Source organism: Pogona vitticeps, chromosome 10 (genome assembly GCF_051106095.1).
Source record: "Pogona vitticeps strain Pit_001003342236 chromosome 10, PviZW2.1, whole genome shotgun sequence".
Taxonomy (NCBI): Eukaryota; Metazoa; Chordata; class Lepidosauria; order Squamata; family Agamidae; genus Pogona; species Pogona vitticeps.
Genome location: NC_135792.1, coordinates 14,037,317 through 14,052,944, shown reverse-complemented (window position 1 = coordinate 14,052,944; position 15,628 = coordinate 14,037,317). Strand labels below are relative to the sequence as shown.

Sequence of the window (15,628 nt, the reverse complement as noted above, 5' to 3'; positions counted from 1 at the left end):
TTGGTTCACTCAGGCAGCTGTGTTCAGGACCCACCATTATGTGAACCCAAGTAGGCTTTATCCTGGTGTCCTTTTTCACACCACACTGTCTTCCTAAACTGCACAGCAATGTGCTTTTGAACTTAAGGATAAATTCTGAATAGCTTGTGATTTCATGATAGAATTAGTGGTTTAAATCAGTTCTCTGTGTGTTGTGTGAAAAATTCCACTGGGTCATTGCATATGTGCAAATATCTCTTTAGTTCCCAACTCCAGAAGTTTGAAAACTTCACGTTTGTAATATTTTTTTAGCCCTGGTTATTCCTTATTTTTAGGGAGGTACTATAGTGGTGCCTCGCATTACAACATTAATTTGTTCCAGCGAAATCACTGCAGAACAAAAACATTGTAATGCGAAATTTAAAAGCCCATAGAAACATATTAAAACCCGATTAATGCGTTCCTATGGGCTTGAAACTCACCGTCCAGCGAAGATCCTCCATAGGGAGGCCATTTTCGCTGCCTGTGCAGCAAGGAATCCGTCCCAGAAAAGAGCAGGGAGCCATTTTTTTTACCCGGTGGCCATTTTGAAACAGCCGATCAGCTGTTTTAAAATCGTCGTTTTGCGAGAATCGGTTCCCGAAGCAGGGAACCGATCATTGCAAAGCAAAATTCCCCTATTGAAAAAGTTCATCGAAATGTGGTTTCGTCGATAAATGGGGTGCCCGTCTTGCGAGGCACCACTGTATATTGTAGAATACAGATTGTTCTTGAAGCAAGATGTATCTGCTGACTCCAGAAAGATTGTATCAGTAGTTCTGCTACTGGTGTCAGTAATATCCAGTTGATATTTATTTGGAATACGATAGCATGAATAAAGAGTCAAGAATTAACATTTTAAAAATTAGCTACCTTTTAAATATGCCTTACTTCAAGGACTTTGTATATCTGTACATATTATTTAGGTGGTGGGAAATAATTATTATTTTCAGTCTATGAATGCTGTACCATCATTGCAGTGGGTAATGCAGTGGATCAGGGTGTAAATCTTATCAACTGTGGGGCTCACTCTAGTTTAATTAACTTCAGTGATAACAGGAATGCTGTATACAATTCATACCAATGGAGTCCACTTCATACATTAAATTTGCATGTAAATATTCTTCCATTTTGTGTTACTTTGTTAGACTTTGTGCATGTGCAGTTTTGTGTTTTCTCCATTATTCTAGTTCATTCATTGCCAACTAACTTTATTTTAAATTGTCTAGAAACATATAGCTCATGGCCTGATCCCTGCAGCTACCATAGCTCCTAAACCTGCTGTTCCCCGCACCCCTCCCCCTCGTAGTCCAAATCCTTCTCCAGAAAGGCCCAGGTAGGTTTGAATGTATTTCATCTTTTGATTATCAGTCATTGCATGAAATTAAAACCATCAGTTAGTAGGTCTGAATATTTAGAACATGTGTGTTTCTTTTTCCATGCAGCCTTTACATAAACCAGATACATGCTACCAATGTATACTATTGCGTCTGTGATAGGGATTACATTATTCATTTGCAGGCGATATCTTTTACTCTTACATTTTAATTTTCTATTTGTATTTTGTAATGACCACACGGTTCCCTTTGATTTCACTGTTATTCATTTCTATATGTTGTTTTCCCATATGAAAGACAGATCTTTGCAATGGGTTTCCCTTGCTAAAATAAGAAGGATTTCTTTGACAATCAATGGACTCTGGTTCTCTGTAGTATTGGTGGGCATGGTATAGGCTCCTGTATACATTTCCTGGATCCATATTGATTTCCTTTTCTTTCTCTTTCCCCCCCCTCCAGTCATATACAGAATTCTTTTGCTTTTGGAGCTACAGACCCTGGTGCAAATCTAGTAATAATAAACTACTTAGGTCTCAGTGCAGTGGCAGGAAAAGCAGCCCAAAAATACCGCCTAGAGTTTCTGAAGGACAACACTGCCCCAAATCACATTGCTGCCTCTCCAATGCCCACAGCATCACTCCATGTTCCACCAGTAGAAGGATGAGTTTAACATGATTTTTAAACATCACTAGATTCTAGGGACATGGTGGTGCTGCGGGCTAAACTGCAGAAGCCTGTGCTGCAGGGTCAGAAGACCAAGAAGTCGTAAGATCGAATCCACACGATGGAGTGAGCGCCCGTTGCTTGTCCCAGCTCCTGCCAACCTAGCGGTTCGAAAGCATGCAAATGCAAGTAGATAAATAGGGATCACCTCGGTGGGAAGGTAACAGCGTTTCGTGTCTAAGTCGCACTGGCCATGTGACCACGGAAGATTGTCTTCGGACAAAAACGCTGGCTCTATGGCTTGGAAATGGGGATGAGCACTGCCCCCTAGAGTCAAACACGACTGGACAAAAATTGTCAAGGGGAACCTTTATCTTTACCTAGATTCTAGACAAAGTCAGAAAAAATGCAAAATAAAAATCCTTAGCAAATTTCTTATTTTTTTTCCATTCTGTCACTTGGCATCCAAGATACCAAAGAAACATGTTGCAATCTTCTTTTCCATTCAATATCTGGTAGATGTTGGAACAATAGAACTGGCACTGTCTGTGAATCAATGTTCCAGTTCTTTCTTCCTTGAGCTGAAACAGCCTAAAGAATGGAGAGCAAGTGCTATGTTAGTCCTTGGAAATTTCAGAGGGAAATGCTTCATTCTATTTTAAGCTGGTTAGGTCACATGGCCATGAACCAAATGAAGCAAAATTTGTTGAGAGAGATATTTGATAGAACCACAGTTTTCTGGCTACATAGGAAATGGATTTTTTCACATCTCTTACCAATCACAAGTGAGACAGTTTTATTCTGTATTTTGGATGGAAGAAGTGAAAGGAATAAGATGTGTTGATGGCAGGATGGTCCCATGATCACCCATATATATTTCCACCAACAATACTGCTGGGAAGAATACTGAACAACATCTGAATAGAGATCCATTGTGTAACTCTGATAGTCCTATGCTGGCCAAAAAGAACATGATCCTTATAGTGGAGCTGCAGTAGTCACATGACTGGATCTTCTCAACCACAAAGCCATTTGTCATCCAGATTCAGATTATCTACACTCTACAGCTTTATGCTTCGCTGTGGAGAAGAACATACTGTTCAGGGAAGGCCAGTCTGAAAAGGCAATCTCCGCTGCACAAGTTTCACATAAATGACTCCATTAACAGGCTGTATGAAACAATATGGAAGGACTTTTGCAAGTGGTGCTTTAATATTATCTGTGGTGCAAATATTTTCCCTACTGTAGAGTTCCTCCAGGATTGTTTGGATGAGGGTTTGTCAGTGGGCATTTTAAAGAGGTGACTCTTGGCATTCATTCTGGGTTGACACTAAGACACATCATTGTATCTCTACCATGATATTAACATGTTTTTGAGATAAGCATTTTTCAAAATATCTCCAGTAATCCACAGATAATCTTCTTGGAGTCATAACATGACATGAAGGCACTAATGAGATCTTCTGAGTCTTTTGCAAATTTTGACATAAGTTCCTAAACCAGAAATTCATTACAAAGACCAGTTCTGCCTTCATCCATCAGAAAGTTTTGCTTGTCTTCATTTTGGACTAGTCCGTTCAGAAGACTAGAAAAAGAATGGCAGAGCCTTGGTGTGCAAAGGGTGTTTAAAACTAGCTAAAACAACTATGACTTTTAAACTTCCAGATTTTCTTTGTGTCTAGCAGCATGGCCCACCTAAGGGATACTGTAAGCTTTGTTATGTTCCATTGCAAAGATTCCCATCTCACCTTGGGAGGAAGTAAGGTTGAAACTTAGTGTAGATGCTCCTTTTACAGAGGTAGAAAGATATCTTTCCCCACCCAGAAAAATACAACAAAGTAATGGGTGTTCTGGGCAGGAATTCTACTTGGAAGCTGGCTGCTGATCTGTTTCTGGTCTAGCCATCTTGGTTCTTCTTGTTTCCCATTTCCTGTTTTTGTTTTTGCTTTTACTTTCTAATATTCTGTCTATTCTTTGGTTCGGACATGAGTGGAAGCTCTGAATTACCCTGCTACACTAAATAGGGCCAAGATACAGTGATTGGTCAATAAATACTGCCCTTTGAACCATGTGGGACAGTCCCATTTTAAGGCTGTCCTGTCCCTTTGTGAAAAGAATGTCCATGATAATTTCCAGTGTTAGTTTATGTTTTACTTTAAAATTATATATCAAGGATGGGTAGAATAATTTGTGAGTCAATGAAAATAACAATGAAATAGTCCAATTTTCTTTTTTTTAGTGCTCATTTTGATGGCTAATTTTGGGGCATTATGGAATGCGTACTATTCTTCCATCTGTGAGCTGGTTGACTAATATCTCACAGCGAAACAATTGTGATAATTGCAGTATAAGCAGTTGGGAATTATTCTCTAATATTGTGATTGTGGCTTCACCTTTGCTTTTGTTACCTTACAGAGATTAAGACAATGATCCTCACTCATTTAGCTGTGGTTCACACTAATTTTTTCAGCACTGTCAGTGATCATGCCTTCTCACCAATCCAAATGTGTGAGAGCCATGCAGAATGCTCCTCAATGAGAGGAGAGAAACTAAGCCAATCAGCGTCTCTTTTTTCATAGGTTAGGAGGTATGTGCATAGACTCTCTTATATCCATTGTATGTTCAGGTAGCAAATGAGGATCATAACCACTAGGTACATAGTTGCAGTTGAAGCTAGCCTGCACAGTGCTTTAACTCTCATTATATACTGTCAAAAATATCTCTTGAATACTTTACTACATTTTTACTCTTACCTTGTTTTCTGATTCTTTTTTTATTACTGTGTTTTTTTACCTTCCCACAGTGTAGCAGCATCATTTAGAGAGAGTTTATAGAATATGGGTTGCAGTTCAGTATTCCAGAAGTGAGCAACTTGTAGTCATTGTGATATTGTTGGACTGTAGTTCCACCTTCACTAGTCCATGTAATCAGTGATGGGAGCTGCTGGGAGCTGCAGTCCAGCAGTGTCTGGGAAGCCACAAATTGTTCACCCCGAAGTAAATCCAGTTGAATCCAGAGAAGCTTATTTCTCAGTTGACATATGTAGCAGGCAAACGATGAGGAGAGTTTTTTCCGGACAGTAAGATTCATGCTTCACTGAATGGAGAAACAAATTTTGAAAGCCCATTCAGACATGCAACTTGCTACCTGCTGCTTGAATAGTGCAGGTCAGAAAGAGCTGTAAAGCTTGATGTTGCTCATTTTATGAAGTTGTTTGAATTTCCTAATGGTGAAGAAAAGTGAAGAGGATCAAGTGCATTTCTTGCACCCGAATTCCACTGCTGCCCATATGTGTTTGGTCTGTACAGAGTGCTAAGATTAGAAGCTGACTTCCTTGCTTATTATACGGTAATAAAAGCTAGTAAGACTTGTCTGTATGCCACTCGGCTCAGTTCATGGATTCTTACATCAAAGTTTCCTGCATGGCCAAACCAGGAAACTGATTTCATCTCAGATCATAAATGAGGATTTGGCCTAAATCCATTTATAATCCCAACTGTTGGTTAGTTGCTATACTGGTTTTAAATGGTTTTGTTTATTATTGTAAACCACCCAGAGTAGTGCTTCAGCATTAATGGGGACTAGTGTACAAATTTAAGTACTGTAATGAAAAAATAAACTAGAATTAGACCCATTGACCGAATGATAAATGATGAATCCATATTTAGGTAAATCTTACTGATTCGTTGCTTCTGCTGTAGTTGCAGTTGTGAGATTTAGGGCTTTGAAACACCAAACCTAGTTTTAAATCTTTGTTCATAAACTAAGAATTAAACTATATTTTTCCATGTTCAGATTTAAGAGATTGTTGTGGTTTAACAATCATTGGGAGTTTTTGTGGTGATGTGCTAAAAAGGGGAGAGGAAAGGGAAAATAGGCATGACCATGGTGCTCGTACTTCGTCTATTAAACAATGGTTTGTTAGTTTCAGATATCTGCATCTAGAACAGCATCTGATTAAAACATGGCATAGGATTTCTTTATATTCTTGTAATAAACAAAGTTGTTAATGCTTGCTACCCATAACCCAGAGTCATATTCATGTATGAGTTTCCTAGCAGATAAACATTTTAAGTGTCTGCTCCTTCTTTTTTTGTCCTTAGCCTTTCAGTGTCATAATAACAGTGGAAGATCCAGAACATATGCTCATACTTACCTGGCAGGGGAAATACCTTGATCATGATTGTATGCTCATGGAAATTACAAAATTACAGTATAGTTTAACTCTATGATTCAGAGACTGATGAGTACAGTAATTGACAAATACTGTGACAGAATAGATCATTTATTGTATTCAGGTTTCTTTCTTGTTTCATGCTTGAAAAGAAGAAGGCTGTATTGAGTCCATGATTCAGCTATATCTTCATGTGGAATTAGGTGTCATCTGATGTAACATAAGCTGTGCATTTTATAATCCTGATAATGAAAGTTGCATTCCCCACATTCATTACCCTTCATGAAGAGGGAAAACAGCCATCACTTTTTTAAATTTAATTTTTTGCATTTTGTAGATCTGCTTTGGCAGCAGCTATTCTTGTGACAACCTTAACTGGACGAACAGTTGCCATCCCTCAGCCTCGTCAGCGGTCTCTCTCTGAAAGTGATGCCAGCAGTTTGCAGGACCGAGAAAACTGTATTCAGCCATATGCCACTGTCACTGAGCTGCGGATGGGGTAGGATATACTGTAATTTTTGGCATGCCCTTTGAACTGATTTATTGATTACACCAGTTGGAAAATTGAGAAAGAGCTTCTGTCTCTAGCAGTGAGAGTCCAGCATCTCATTGGATTTTTGTGCTGGATGCAATATGTCTAGATTCTGTAGTTATATGTCCACAAGATAAGGACTTACGCATAAATGGCTCTGGTTCTAGTGAGGATTGAGAGTGATCCCTTTTCATTGAATACAGAGGTGGAAATATTGTCAATATAGTAGTAATGCTTTTAATATACATATGTCTTGAGTCTTTTATTTGCTAAATGTAAAATTAAACATGCCTCAGCAAGGTAGTCTTTGGTTGGGAATATATGTAGCTAGATAAGAGGCCACACACACACCATTATATATATGATTAAGTAAACAATAGTCTGTTGTTTTCAAATATTTCAACATTGCTAAAATATTAGTTTTATAATGAGGCCATTACTATTAATGTTTCTGTGTGCAGTCCAAACTGGAAAAGTGATGGTGATGATGAAAGAATTGCTGTTCGCTCTTTGGAAGTATCTGACAGTTGTTGTGATGATGAAGACATGGATACAAACCCTTCAGACACAGAAAAAGAAAGACTTCCAGTCTATAAGGTTATTGATAAAGAAGAAAGTGAAGCCTTGTATGCTGTTCCACACAAAGTTAAGCAGGTAAGCTTTTAGATGTATATTTCTGCCAGCTATTTGAATACAAACAGTGCCTAACTGTAGTTGACACCTGAAAGGTTATCTTATTATCAAGTCCACTGGCAGCAAAGTTACTTTCTTCCACACCTTACATGACTCCTGTTCATCCCTTAATCCACACACACAAACATATATATAGCGTAACCAGAATGATTTCTAATTAAAACTTTCCAGCTCTTGTTAAATGCTAGACATTTTAGAAAGGACTGACCTGATACCAATTAAGAGATGTTATACAGTATTTGTCACCAGTAGTGGGAGCTGTTTCAGTTATTTTTGTAATATGAAAAATATTTTTAAAACTCATCCTAAAATAAAAAGAATGAAATTCTCACCAAAACCTGGACAGATTTTTGACTTTAGGCTGCAATCCCATGCACATTGCCCTGGAGTTAAATTTTACTGAATTCAATATGGATTACTTCTATGCAGAGAGGTAGGATTGTGTACCAAGACACAAATGCGTACATTGTTGACTGAAAATGACAGGTATGCGTTGATGCTTGGGTTTTCTGACATCTGTAGATGCAGTAAAGATGTACACATGTACATCAGTCTAATCAGTCCAGTATCTAAATGATAATTCACTTGTAGCGTAAAATCTACACATACAAATAGTACCATATTCAAGATTACAGTATCCAAAAATCCTGCATAAATTACCACAGTCTTGGTTCCATACTTCTTTCTTGTAGAATTAAAACTGCAATGCAGTGAATTCAAACATCATGCAAATACATAGGAAGGAAGCTTACTTATGTTTTAGTGGAAAGCTTCTGTGGAATGCAGCCCAGTTCTGCAGAGGCTCAGAGTATTGCCTCAATACATAGAGATTCATACAGCAATGTATAGTATAGAAGATAAAATATATTGGAAAGGTATCAGAAAACATACTGTGAAAGAGATGAATTAACTGTATGCATACAAAATCCTTTTGCTTGCTTTTTTAAAGAACTGTATTCAAATGTATTCAAATGTACATGCTTCAATTAGTTAATGAAATGCAATTAATGTTCTCAGATTTTTTTAAAAAACAGTGACAGGCTGAAGAGAGCTCCTCTCTCCTAGCATGTGTATGAAACAGAAGCCATTCTAAGCAAAGCAGGGTTTGTCTCAGTCCATCATTCTGGGCAATGCAAGATAGGCTGCCAACAGTACATAGGGAGCTCTGTCTAGGGCCTAGGCAATGTAGGTTAGTCCTTTCAGATATAACTAAAATCCTCTGTGCTAGTATAAAAGTATTTGCATAAATAGCAGCACTGTGTTACAGCCAATTAACATGTTTCCCTCTTGTATTCCTAGTTACGTACAAGTTGCATGACAAGTGGCAACTTCTTAGTTAGTCTCAATTCACTACTGTGATTTTATGCAGTTAAATTTATGCTGGCATAAATCCATAGCAGGATTCTGCCCTGTGCAAGCTGCAATACATAGACTGTCCTTTTGTCAGTGAAGGGGTTGAGGGAAGTAGAGGTTGAGGGAAGTAGATAGAATGCAGAGGGAGGGAGAGGCAAACAAGGCTGAAAAGTGATGAAGTGGAGGGAGAAGAGGCTAGAACTATCCTTGTGTGCAACATGTACACCCCCTGTTGGGTTTATGTCTTTTTAAACCAATCCTTTCAATATGTAACATGTTCACATTTCTAAGCATGCGCACCGATGGCCCATAGATTTATAGATTGTGCTGCAATTGTGGTATTTTTGTTTTTAGGAAGGACACCCAGTATCCTCTAGTGCTGGTGATGAAGAAGATGAGTCTTCTATCCATGTACCCTCTTGTCTCATTCATCCAGATGTTCAAGTGGAAGGTTACATTATTTCTTGCTTTAAGATAATGTTTTTAAAAATATTTTCAAGGTGATTAATGCTAATCATATCTGAAAGTGAGGTTTGCAACAAAACATTCCAGCATATCCCCTAAAAGAAGTGCTTCTGTCCAGAGTTCCAGGTAGGCTGGATCAGAAGCCTTAATAGTGCTGTTTGGGTCTCCCCCCCATCTTCCCTGTTCTTGGTGAATAGAGGTTCAGAGCCAGTAGGAAAGTGTAAATTCTTGTGTCTTGACAAAACAAGGCCAAAACAAAACTTTTTGTTCTGGAAGACAGGAAGAAACCTACTCCAACTCTTAGCTTTGCCCTTGCAAGGACAGCAGATTAGGCATCCTTCAGTCTTAAGAGACTATGGTAACGTGCTCTGAATAGATGACTTGGAACAGCGTCTAGTGTGGCTGAGAAGGCCAATTCGAGAGTGACAATCCTTTTCACACTGAAGACAAAAACAATCTGTCCCCTGTCCAGCTCCCTGATTTTGCTGGTTTTGGGACTGCCTCTTTGAGTGTCTCTTCAAAATGGGAGAGGCCATGATGCACTGGCTGCCTCCAGGCTGAATGCTCAGACGTCAAGGTTTCCCATCTGTTGAGGCCCATTCCTAAGGCCTTCAGATCCCCCTTGCAGATATCCTTGTATCACAGTTGTGGTCTCCCCTCTGGGGCGATTTCCCTGCACTAATTCTCCGTACAAGAGATCTTTGGAATCCAACCATCAGCCATTCTCACAACATGCCCGAGCCAACATAGACATTGCTGTTTCAGTAACGTATACATGCTAAAAATTCCAGCTCATTCTTGGACTACTCTGTTTGGAACTTTGTCCTGCCAGGTGATACCAAAAATCCATCAGAGATGGTGGATCGATTAGCTCAAAATCCACACTGTGATTCTGAGTAGACTCTGTCTGCAAGCACCTGGAGTCTCTTCAGCACAACACGAGCAAGCAGCTTCCCTGCAACGCTGAAAAGAGAGATGCCATGGTAGTTATTGCAGTCGCCCCATCTACTTTGTTCTTATACAATGTGACGATGTTTGCATCCTTCATGTTCTGTGGTACTCCACCTTCCCTCTAGCAAAGACAAAATTTTCGTACAGCTCAGTGGTGATCATCTCTTTACAGCACTTCAGGAGGGATGTTATCCTTCCCAGGTGCTTTGCCAGAGGCGAGGGAATCCAAGGCCGCTTTTATTTCTGCTGAAGTTGGTTCGCTGTCCAACTCTTCCAAGACAGGCAGGCACGCAATGTTATTTAATGTCTCTTCTGTTACTACATTCTCTCTGGAATATAGCTCAGAGTAGTGCTGCACCCAGCGTTCCATCTGCTGTGCTCTACCCTGGATGATCACGCCAGTAGCAGACTTCAAAGGAGCAGATTTCTTCTGTATTGGACCTAAAGCCTGCTTGATACTGTCATACATTCTCTTGATGTTACCTGTGTCTGCGGCTATCTGTATCTGAAATAGTCTAATGGAAAGGGAACAGCCAATACAACTGGTTTCAGTGACGGCTAACCTCCCATCATGAGTTATGAAGCTGTATTGTTTCAACAATTTGTAATTAAGATTAAGCATGGTGGTGCTGTAGGTTAAACCACAGAAGCCTCTGTGCTGCAAGGTCAGAAGACCTGCAGTCGTGAGATCGAATCCATGTGACGGAGTGAGCTCCTGTTGCTTGTCCCAGCTTCCGCCAACCTAGCAGTTCGAAAGCATGCAAAATGCAAGTAGATAAATAGGTACCACGGCACTGGCCACATGACCATGGAAGATTGTCTTTGGACAAACGCTAGCACTATGGGTTGGAAACGGAGATGAGCACCGCCCCCTAGAGTCAGACAGGACTGGACAAATTGTCAAGGGGAACCTTTACATTTACCTATAGTTAATATAATGCAGAATTGCAGTTAAAATGAGCAGAAATGGAGATAAATTTCTTCTTGCATAACTGTTAAATCCCTTTAAAATGTAAATTTTATGCTGAGGTTTGAGGGTGGGATTTAGAATGGTTTTGAGAATGTTTCCTCATTCAGTTATCTGAGTCTTGAAGGGCTATGCCATATAGTGGTTTGTGATGCCATTTTTCTAGTATTCTTGGAAAGAAGTGTAGGATTCATGTTGGGTTACAAACTTTAAATATAGAGCAGTGTTCTAAGAAACACCAATTTCCATTCAGTTATCTCAATATTCAGTGGATAATATCAGTCAGTTAGATGGAACGCTAATTGGGTAAGTGATCATTTTCCAACATGAGAGAGAAACTGTGGTGCAATAGAAATGATTTTTGCCATGAGATCTTTTGCATTTTTCCTTTATCTTACAGATATAGTGGCGTCTCGACTTATGACCATAATCTGTCCCAGAAGATGGGCGTAACTCGAAATGGTTGTAATTTGAAGCACCATTTCCCATAGGAATGCATGGGAATAGAATTAATCCATTCCAGCATCGGAACGCGATGACGCAGCAAAACATAAGCACACATACCAAAAAAGGCACTGTAAGCCTCATCAGAAAGTGATGAGGCTGCACATTTTTTAAAAAACCAGAAACAAACAAAGCCAGTCCCATTCGAACACAATGGGGCTGCAAAAAATAAGCACACACACCAAGAAAAGCACTGCAAGCTCCATCAGAACCCAGTGGGGCTGCAAAAAAATCACCAAAATACAAAACAACAACACAGCACAGAAACATAACCCTCCCCAGCCCAACCCCACTCTGCAAACCCTGTAAATGTACTAACCCAGGAGCAGAAAGCAGCACCAGGCAGTCCGAAGCCTCTGATGCACACACTCTAACCCTTGAAGCGAAAGAGCCCTTTTGACCCAACGGTTATTTGAATTCCCCACCTTTTTCCCTGCTCTTTTCTGGTTGCAACTCGAAGCTCCGGCCGCAAGTCAAAGCAAAATTTTGCAGCCGGAGCTGGTCGCAACACAAAATGGTTGTATGTTGGGACGTTCGTAAGTAAAGGCACCACTGTACTTGGAACATTTATTTTGAGCTATCTCAAATGTAATAATGTCTCTTTTCTTGTACAGAGCTTGAACACTCTGGAATGAATTTTAAGGTAAGGTCAGTGTAAACATTTTCATGTTACATTTGGTCAAAAAGTTACATGTGTACCCATTTGTCTTATTTCTATTTTACTCTCCTCCAAAAAAATCTAGTGGAATGAATATGCTTCTCTCCTCTATTTTATCCTTAAGATAATACTCTGAGAAGATCAGAGTACCCTTGTATGAATGATCTAACTTTGCACTAATTCACGGGGAAGCTTCTCTAAATAACCTTACAAACCAAAGCAGAGTTATTGCTATGTTTAGTTTGAAACTGCATTTTTTTAAAAAAAAGTAGCGTGAAGTATCAAATGTCGGGAGAGGGAAGTCTTGTGTTCATAAGAAAAGACTATTTAAGAAGTCTGTCACTGTGTACCCATACATTCATCTTAAAGCTAGTCATTGGATTCAAAGTCATAGAATTCAAACCAACATTACTAAGACATAGTTCATCCTTCTTTTCTCCCACCTTCGATTTACTAGGCCAAAATTTTGAAATACCAACAGGCTGTATAAGATTCTGAGTGAGATTTGTTCAGAGTTGTTGGAGATTCAATAGGGAATATGTCATACACTGATTCTTCTATAACAGCTTGCCTGCCAGAATTATCTTGATTCCCTCTTTGTTTTGTATCTTGCAATTGTAATATTGTTTATACTGATGTTGTTGTACCTGAGAAATGTTTCAGTAAACCACAAGCAATAAAAAATTGCTAACATTTTAAATGTAAGGTGTTACTTTTTAAATGTTTGGCACATTTTTTCTGGAGTTACTGCAATTCCCGCCCCCCCCCCAAAAAAAAGTATGCTTCAGAAGAAAATAAGATTGAGTTGTTTTATTTTCTTGCTAGGTGGAGAACAAATCAGCTGAAACTCCATTGAGTGAAAAACCACCACCGTCTCTAGGTAATAAAGCTGGTTTCCTATGATGAAGGATATTGGATATTATGGACTTGGGTTATAAACTATAATTTATATCAGAGTTTCCCATGAGGAAAACAACTTAGTTAAACATCAGCCTCAAGTACTGCCCCTACTTGACTCTGGCATGACTTTGAGGAACAGTCATGTTTTTTGCACCCAGAAGTTCTTGAACTACAACTTCCAGAGAGCCTGTCCAGCACTGCAGTAGTGAAGGCTTCTGGGAGTCTTAGACCAAGAACATCTGCGGACTCAGAGTTGGGAACTTCTGCTATAGAAGGATAGGCTATTCACTTTTTTAAAAAAATAAGGGTGAGTAAACAGCTACCATTGAACAGAGGTATGCTTTTTCCTTGTGTATTAGTTCTGTAACTTCTTCACAGCTTGGAAGCCTTCAAACTACCGGGATGAATTGATTTCTGATGTAAATATGAAGCATTTGGTACAGTACTTACCTAGATATTTAAGTTTTTTATTCTTTCTCCACTCATAAACAACAAAAATAAGCTGAAATGGTTAGAATTGTGAATAAGTCCCAGGGGATATTCTGAATGCTTATACCTTTGATATTTAGTTTTAAATGAATGGATTTTGCTACCATGAAACTTATTTTTAGATAAATATTCTTTCGAGTGTAACTTGTTGATCAGCTGGCTTGAATGCTCTTGTGACTGACGAATATCCCATTCCATGCCATTAGTAGATGTGGTACTCCACAAAAAGCAAGGAGAAATGATGAAAAAATTAAAAGAAGAAAATTGGCGTTTGAACAACACAAGTCAGATCCTGTCTTCCCAACTTGAGGAAACAAAGCAGCAAATGAAGGAACTCCAGTTAAAAGTCAAGAAACTAGAGAAAGAAAATGGTCAATTTAAAGAAACTGCCCAGAATTCACAAAATGATGGTAGGAGTGACTTCACTATACATTTCATAAATCATTGTTATGTGTGTGAAATAGAGAATAATATTTTATAGTCATATAGGTTAGTAAAAACAGAAATGAAGATGTGAGGGTTCGAATGTGTGGGCTGTCTTTTCTTCAATAAACGGACGAGACTCTTGAGGAATATCAAACGGTAACGTATTTATTTCAACTTTAACATCATCTGTAACTATACCCATGAAAGGGTTCAGGGACGTTTGGAGTCCAAGGTTCGGCTTGGAAGGAGTCCACAAACTATGTACAAATGGGTTAGAGTTCTCTGGATTCCATGGTCCTGTTGAAGGCGGCACAGGCCCTGGTCCAGGGTTCACCTCTTCTTCCAAGGATATCAAGGGTAGGGTCTCCTCGTCTCCACTCCATCCGTCCCAAGAAGATCCGTCCTCTACTGTGAAGCCCCAGGGGCCGGGTAACCCCCCAGCTTCCTCAACTCGGCGATATGCCATTGGCGCTTGCGTTCCAATTCTCTAGCAACCGCCTCTCGCTCTTCCCGCAGTTTCCTTCGCCACTCTTTCGCCTCCGTCTCTCCCCAGTAAGACGGGCGAGGTTTTAGCCCCAGCTGGCGACGTCTTTCTGCCTCCTCATGGGGTACTCTGACCTGTTCCCACTTGTGGGTCCAGGGGTCCTCCATCCAGACCCACTCCCAACCGCCTGGAATATCCTTCGGTCTTCCCCTTATATCCCCCATCCCCGCTTCTATCTCCTCCCCTCTTTTTCCCGCCGGAATCCGTCCCGTTTCGCGGGCAATCTTTAACCCCTTCACTTCCTCCTCTAAGTCCCGGGTATCTACCCCCTTGCTCAGGGTAAGGGTTCCGCCGCATTCTGCTCCCCAATCAGGGGTTTCCACTCCTTTCTCCTCCCGTCGCGGTGGGGATGGTGGGGGGGAAGTCTGGGTCTGGCTGCTATTCTTCGGGAGCAGCGGCACTCCAACCATGGCTTCCACTTTGGGAGCCTCACATACCCCCCCATCCGAGAGTGCCGCTCGCTCCTCCTCGCTCCGCGCCCACGGACCCTGCCGGGAAAAATAATCTATGTTAGAGTGTTCTTTACCCTTGCGATACTGGACCTTGAACGAATAGGGTTGCAAGGCTAGATACCATCGGGTGAGTCTAGGGTTAGTCTCCTTCATACGGTTCAACCATTGGAGAGGGGCATGGTCTGTCACTAAGGTGAAGGGGGCCCCTTGTAGATAATATTTCAAGGCGCGGGTGGCCCATCTTATGGCTAACGCCTCCTTTTCTATAACTGCATATTTCTCCTCCCGAGGTTTCAACTTCCGGCTCAAATATAGAATAGGGTATTCGTTGCCCCCCCTCACCTGAGACAGCACCGCCCCCAGACCCCGTTCTGAGGCGTCGGTGAATAGGACAAAGGGGCAGTTGAAATCGGGGGAGAACCTGATGGGCAGTTCGCATATTATCCCCTTCAAGGTTTCGAAGGCCTTTTCCTGGGCCGTGCCCCATTTTACCTTAACCGAA

At 40.4% G+C, this 15,628-nt stretch overlaps 1 protein-coding gene and 1 long non-coding RNA gene across 10 annotated transcripts in view; both read left to right on the top strand.

Annotated features, from left to right (window-relative positions):
* Positions 1-15,628, top strand: part of LOC144584358 (uncharacterized) — a 131,609-nt gene that overhangs the window by 8,127 nt on the left and 107,854 nt on the right. The window lies entirely within an intron of this gene.
* The window catches only part of CEP89 (centrosomal protein 89), a 93,723-nt gene that overhangs the window by 811 nt on the left and 77,284 nt on the right, over positions 1-15,628 (top strand). For 5 of the 9 annotated variants that reach the window (XM_072980676.2, XM_072980680.2, XM_078380354.1 and 2 more), the window contains exons 2-8: positions 1,248-1,354; positions 6,530-6,691; positions 7,186-7,378; positions 9,125-9,221; positions 12,272-12,300; positions 13,141-13,195; positions 13,911-14,114. In XM_072980676.2, the coding sequence (XP_072836777.2) occupies positions 1,248-1,354; positions 6,530-6,691; positions 7,186-7,378; positions 9,125-9,221; positions 12,272-12,300; positions 13,141-13,195; positions 13,911-14,114 (847 nt within the window). The remainder of the gene's footprint in view (positions 1-1,247; positions 1,355-6,529; positions 6,692-7,185; positions 7,379-9,124; positions 9,222-12,271; positions 12,301-13,140; positions 13,196-13,910; positions 14,115-15,628) is intronic. The other 4 variants (XM_072980677.2, XM_078380353.1, XM_078380352.1 and 1 more) reach the window with 3 other exon arrangements.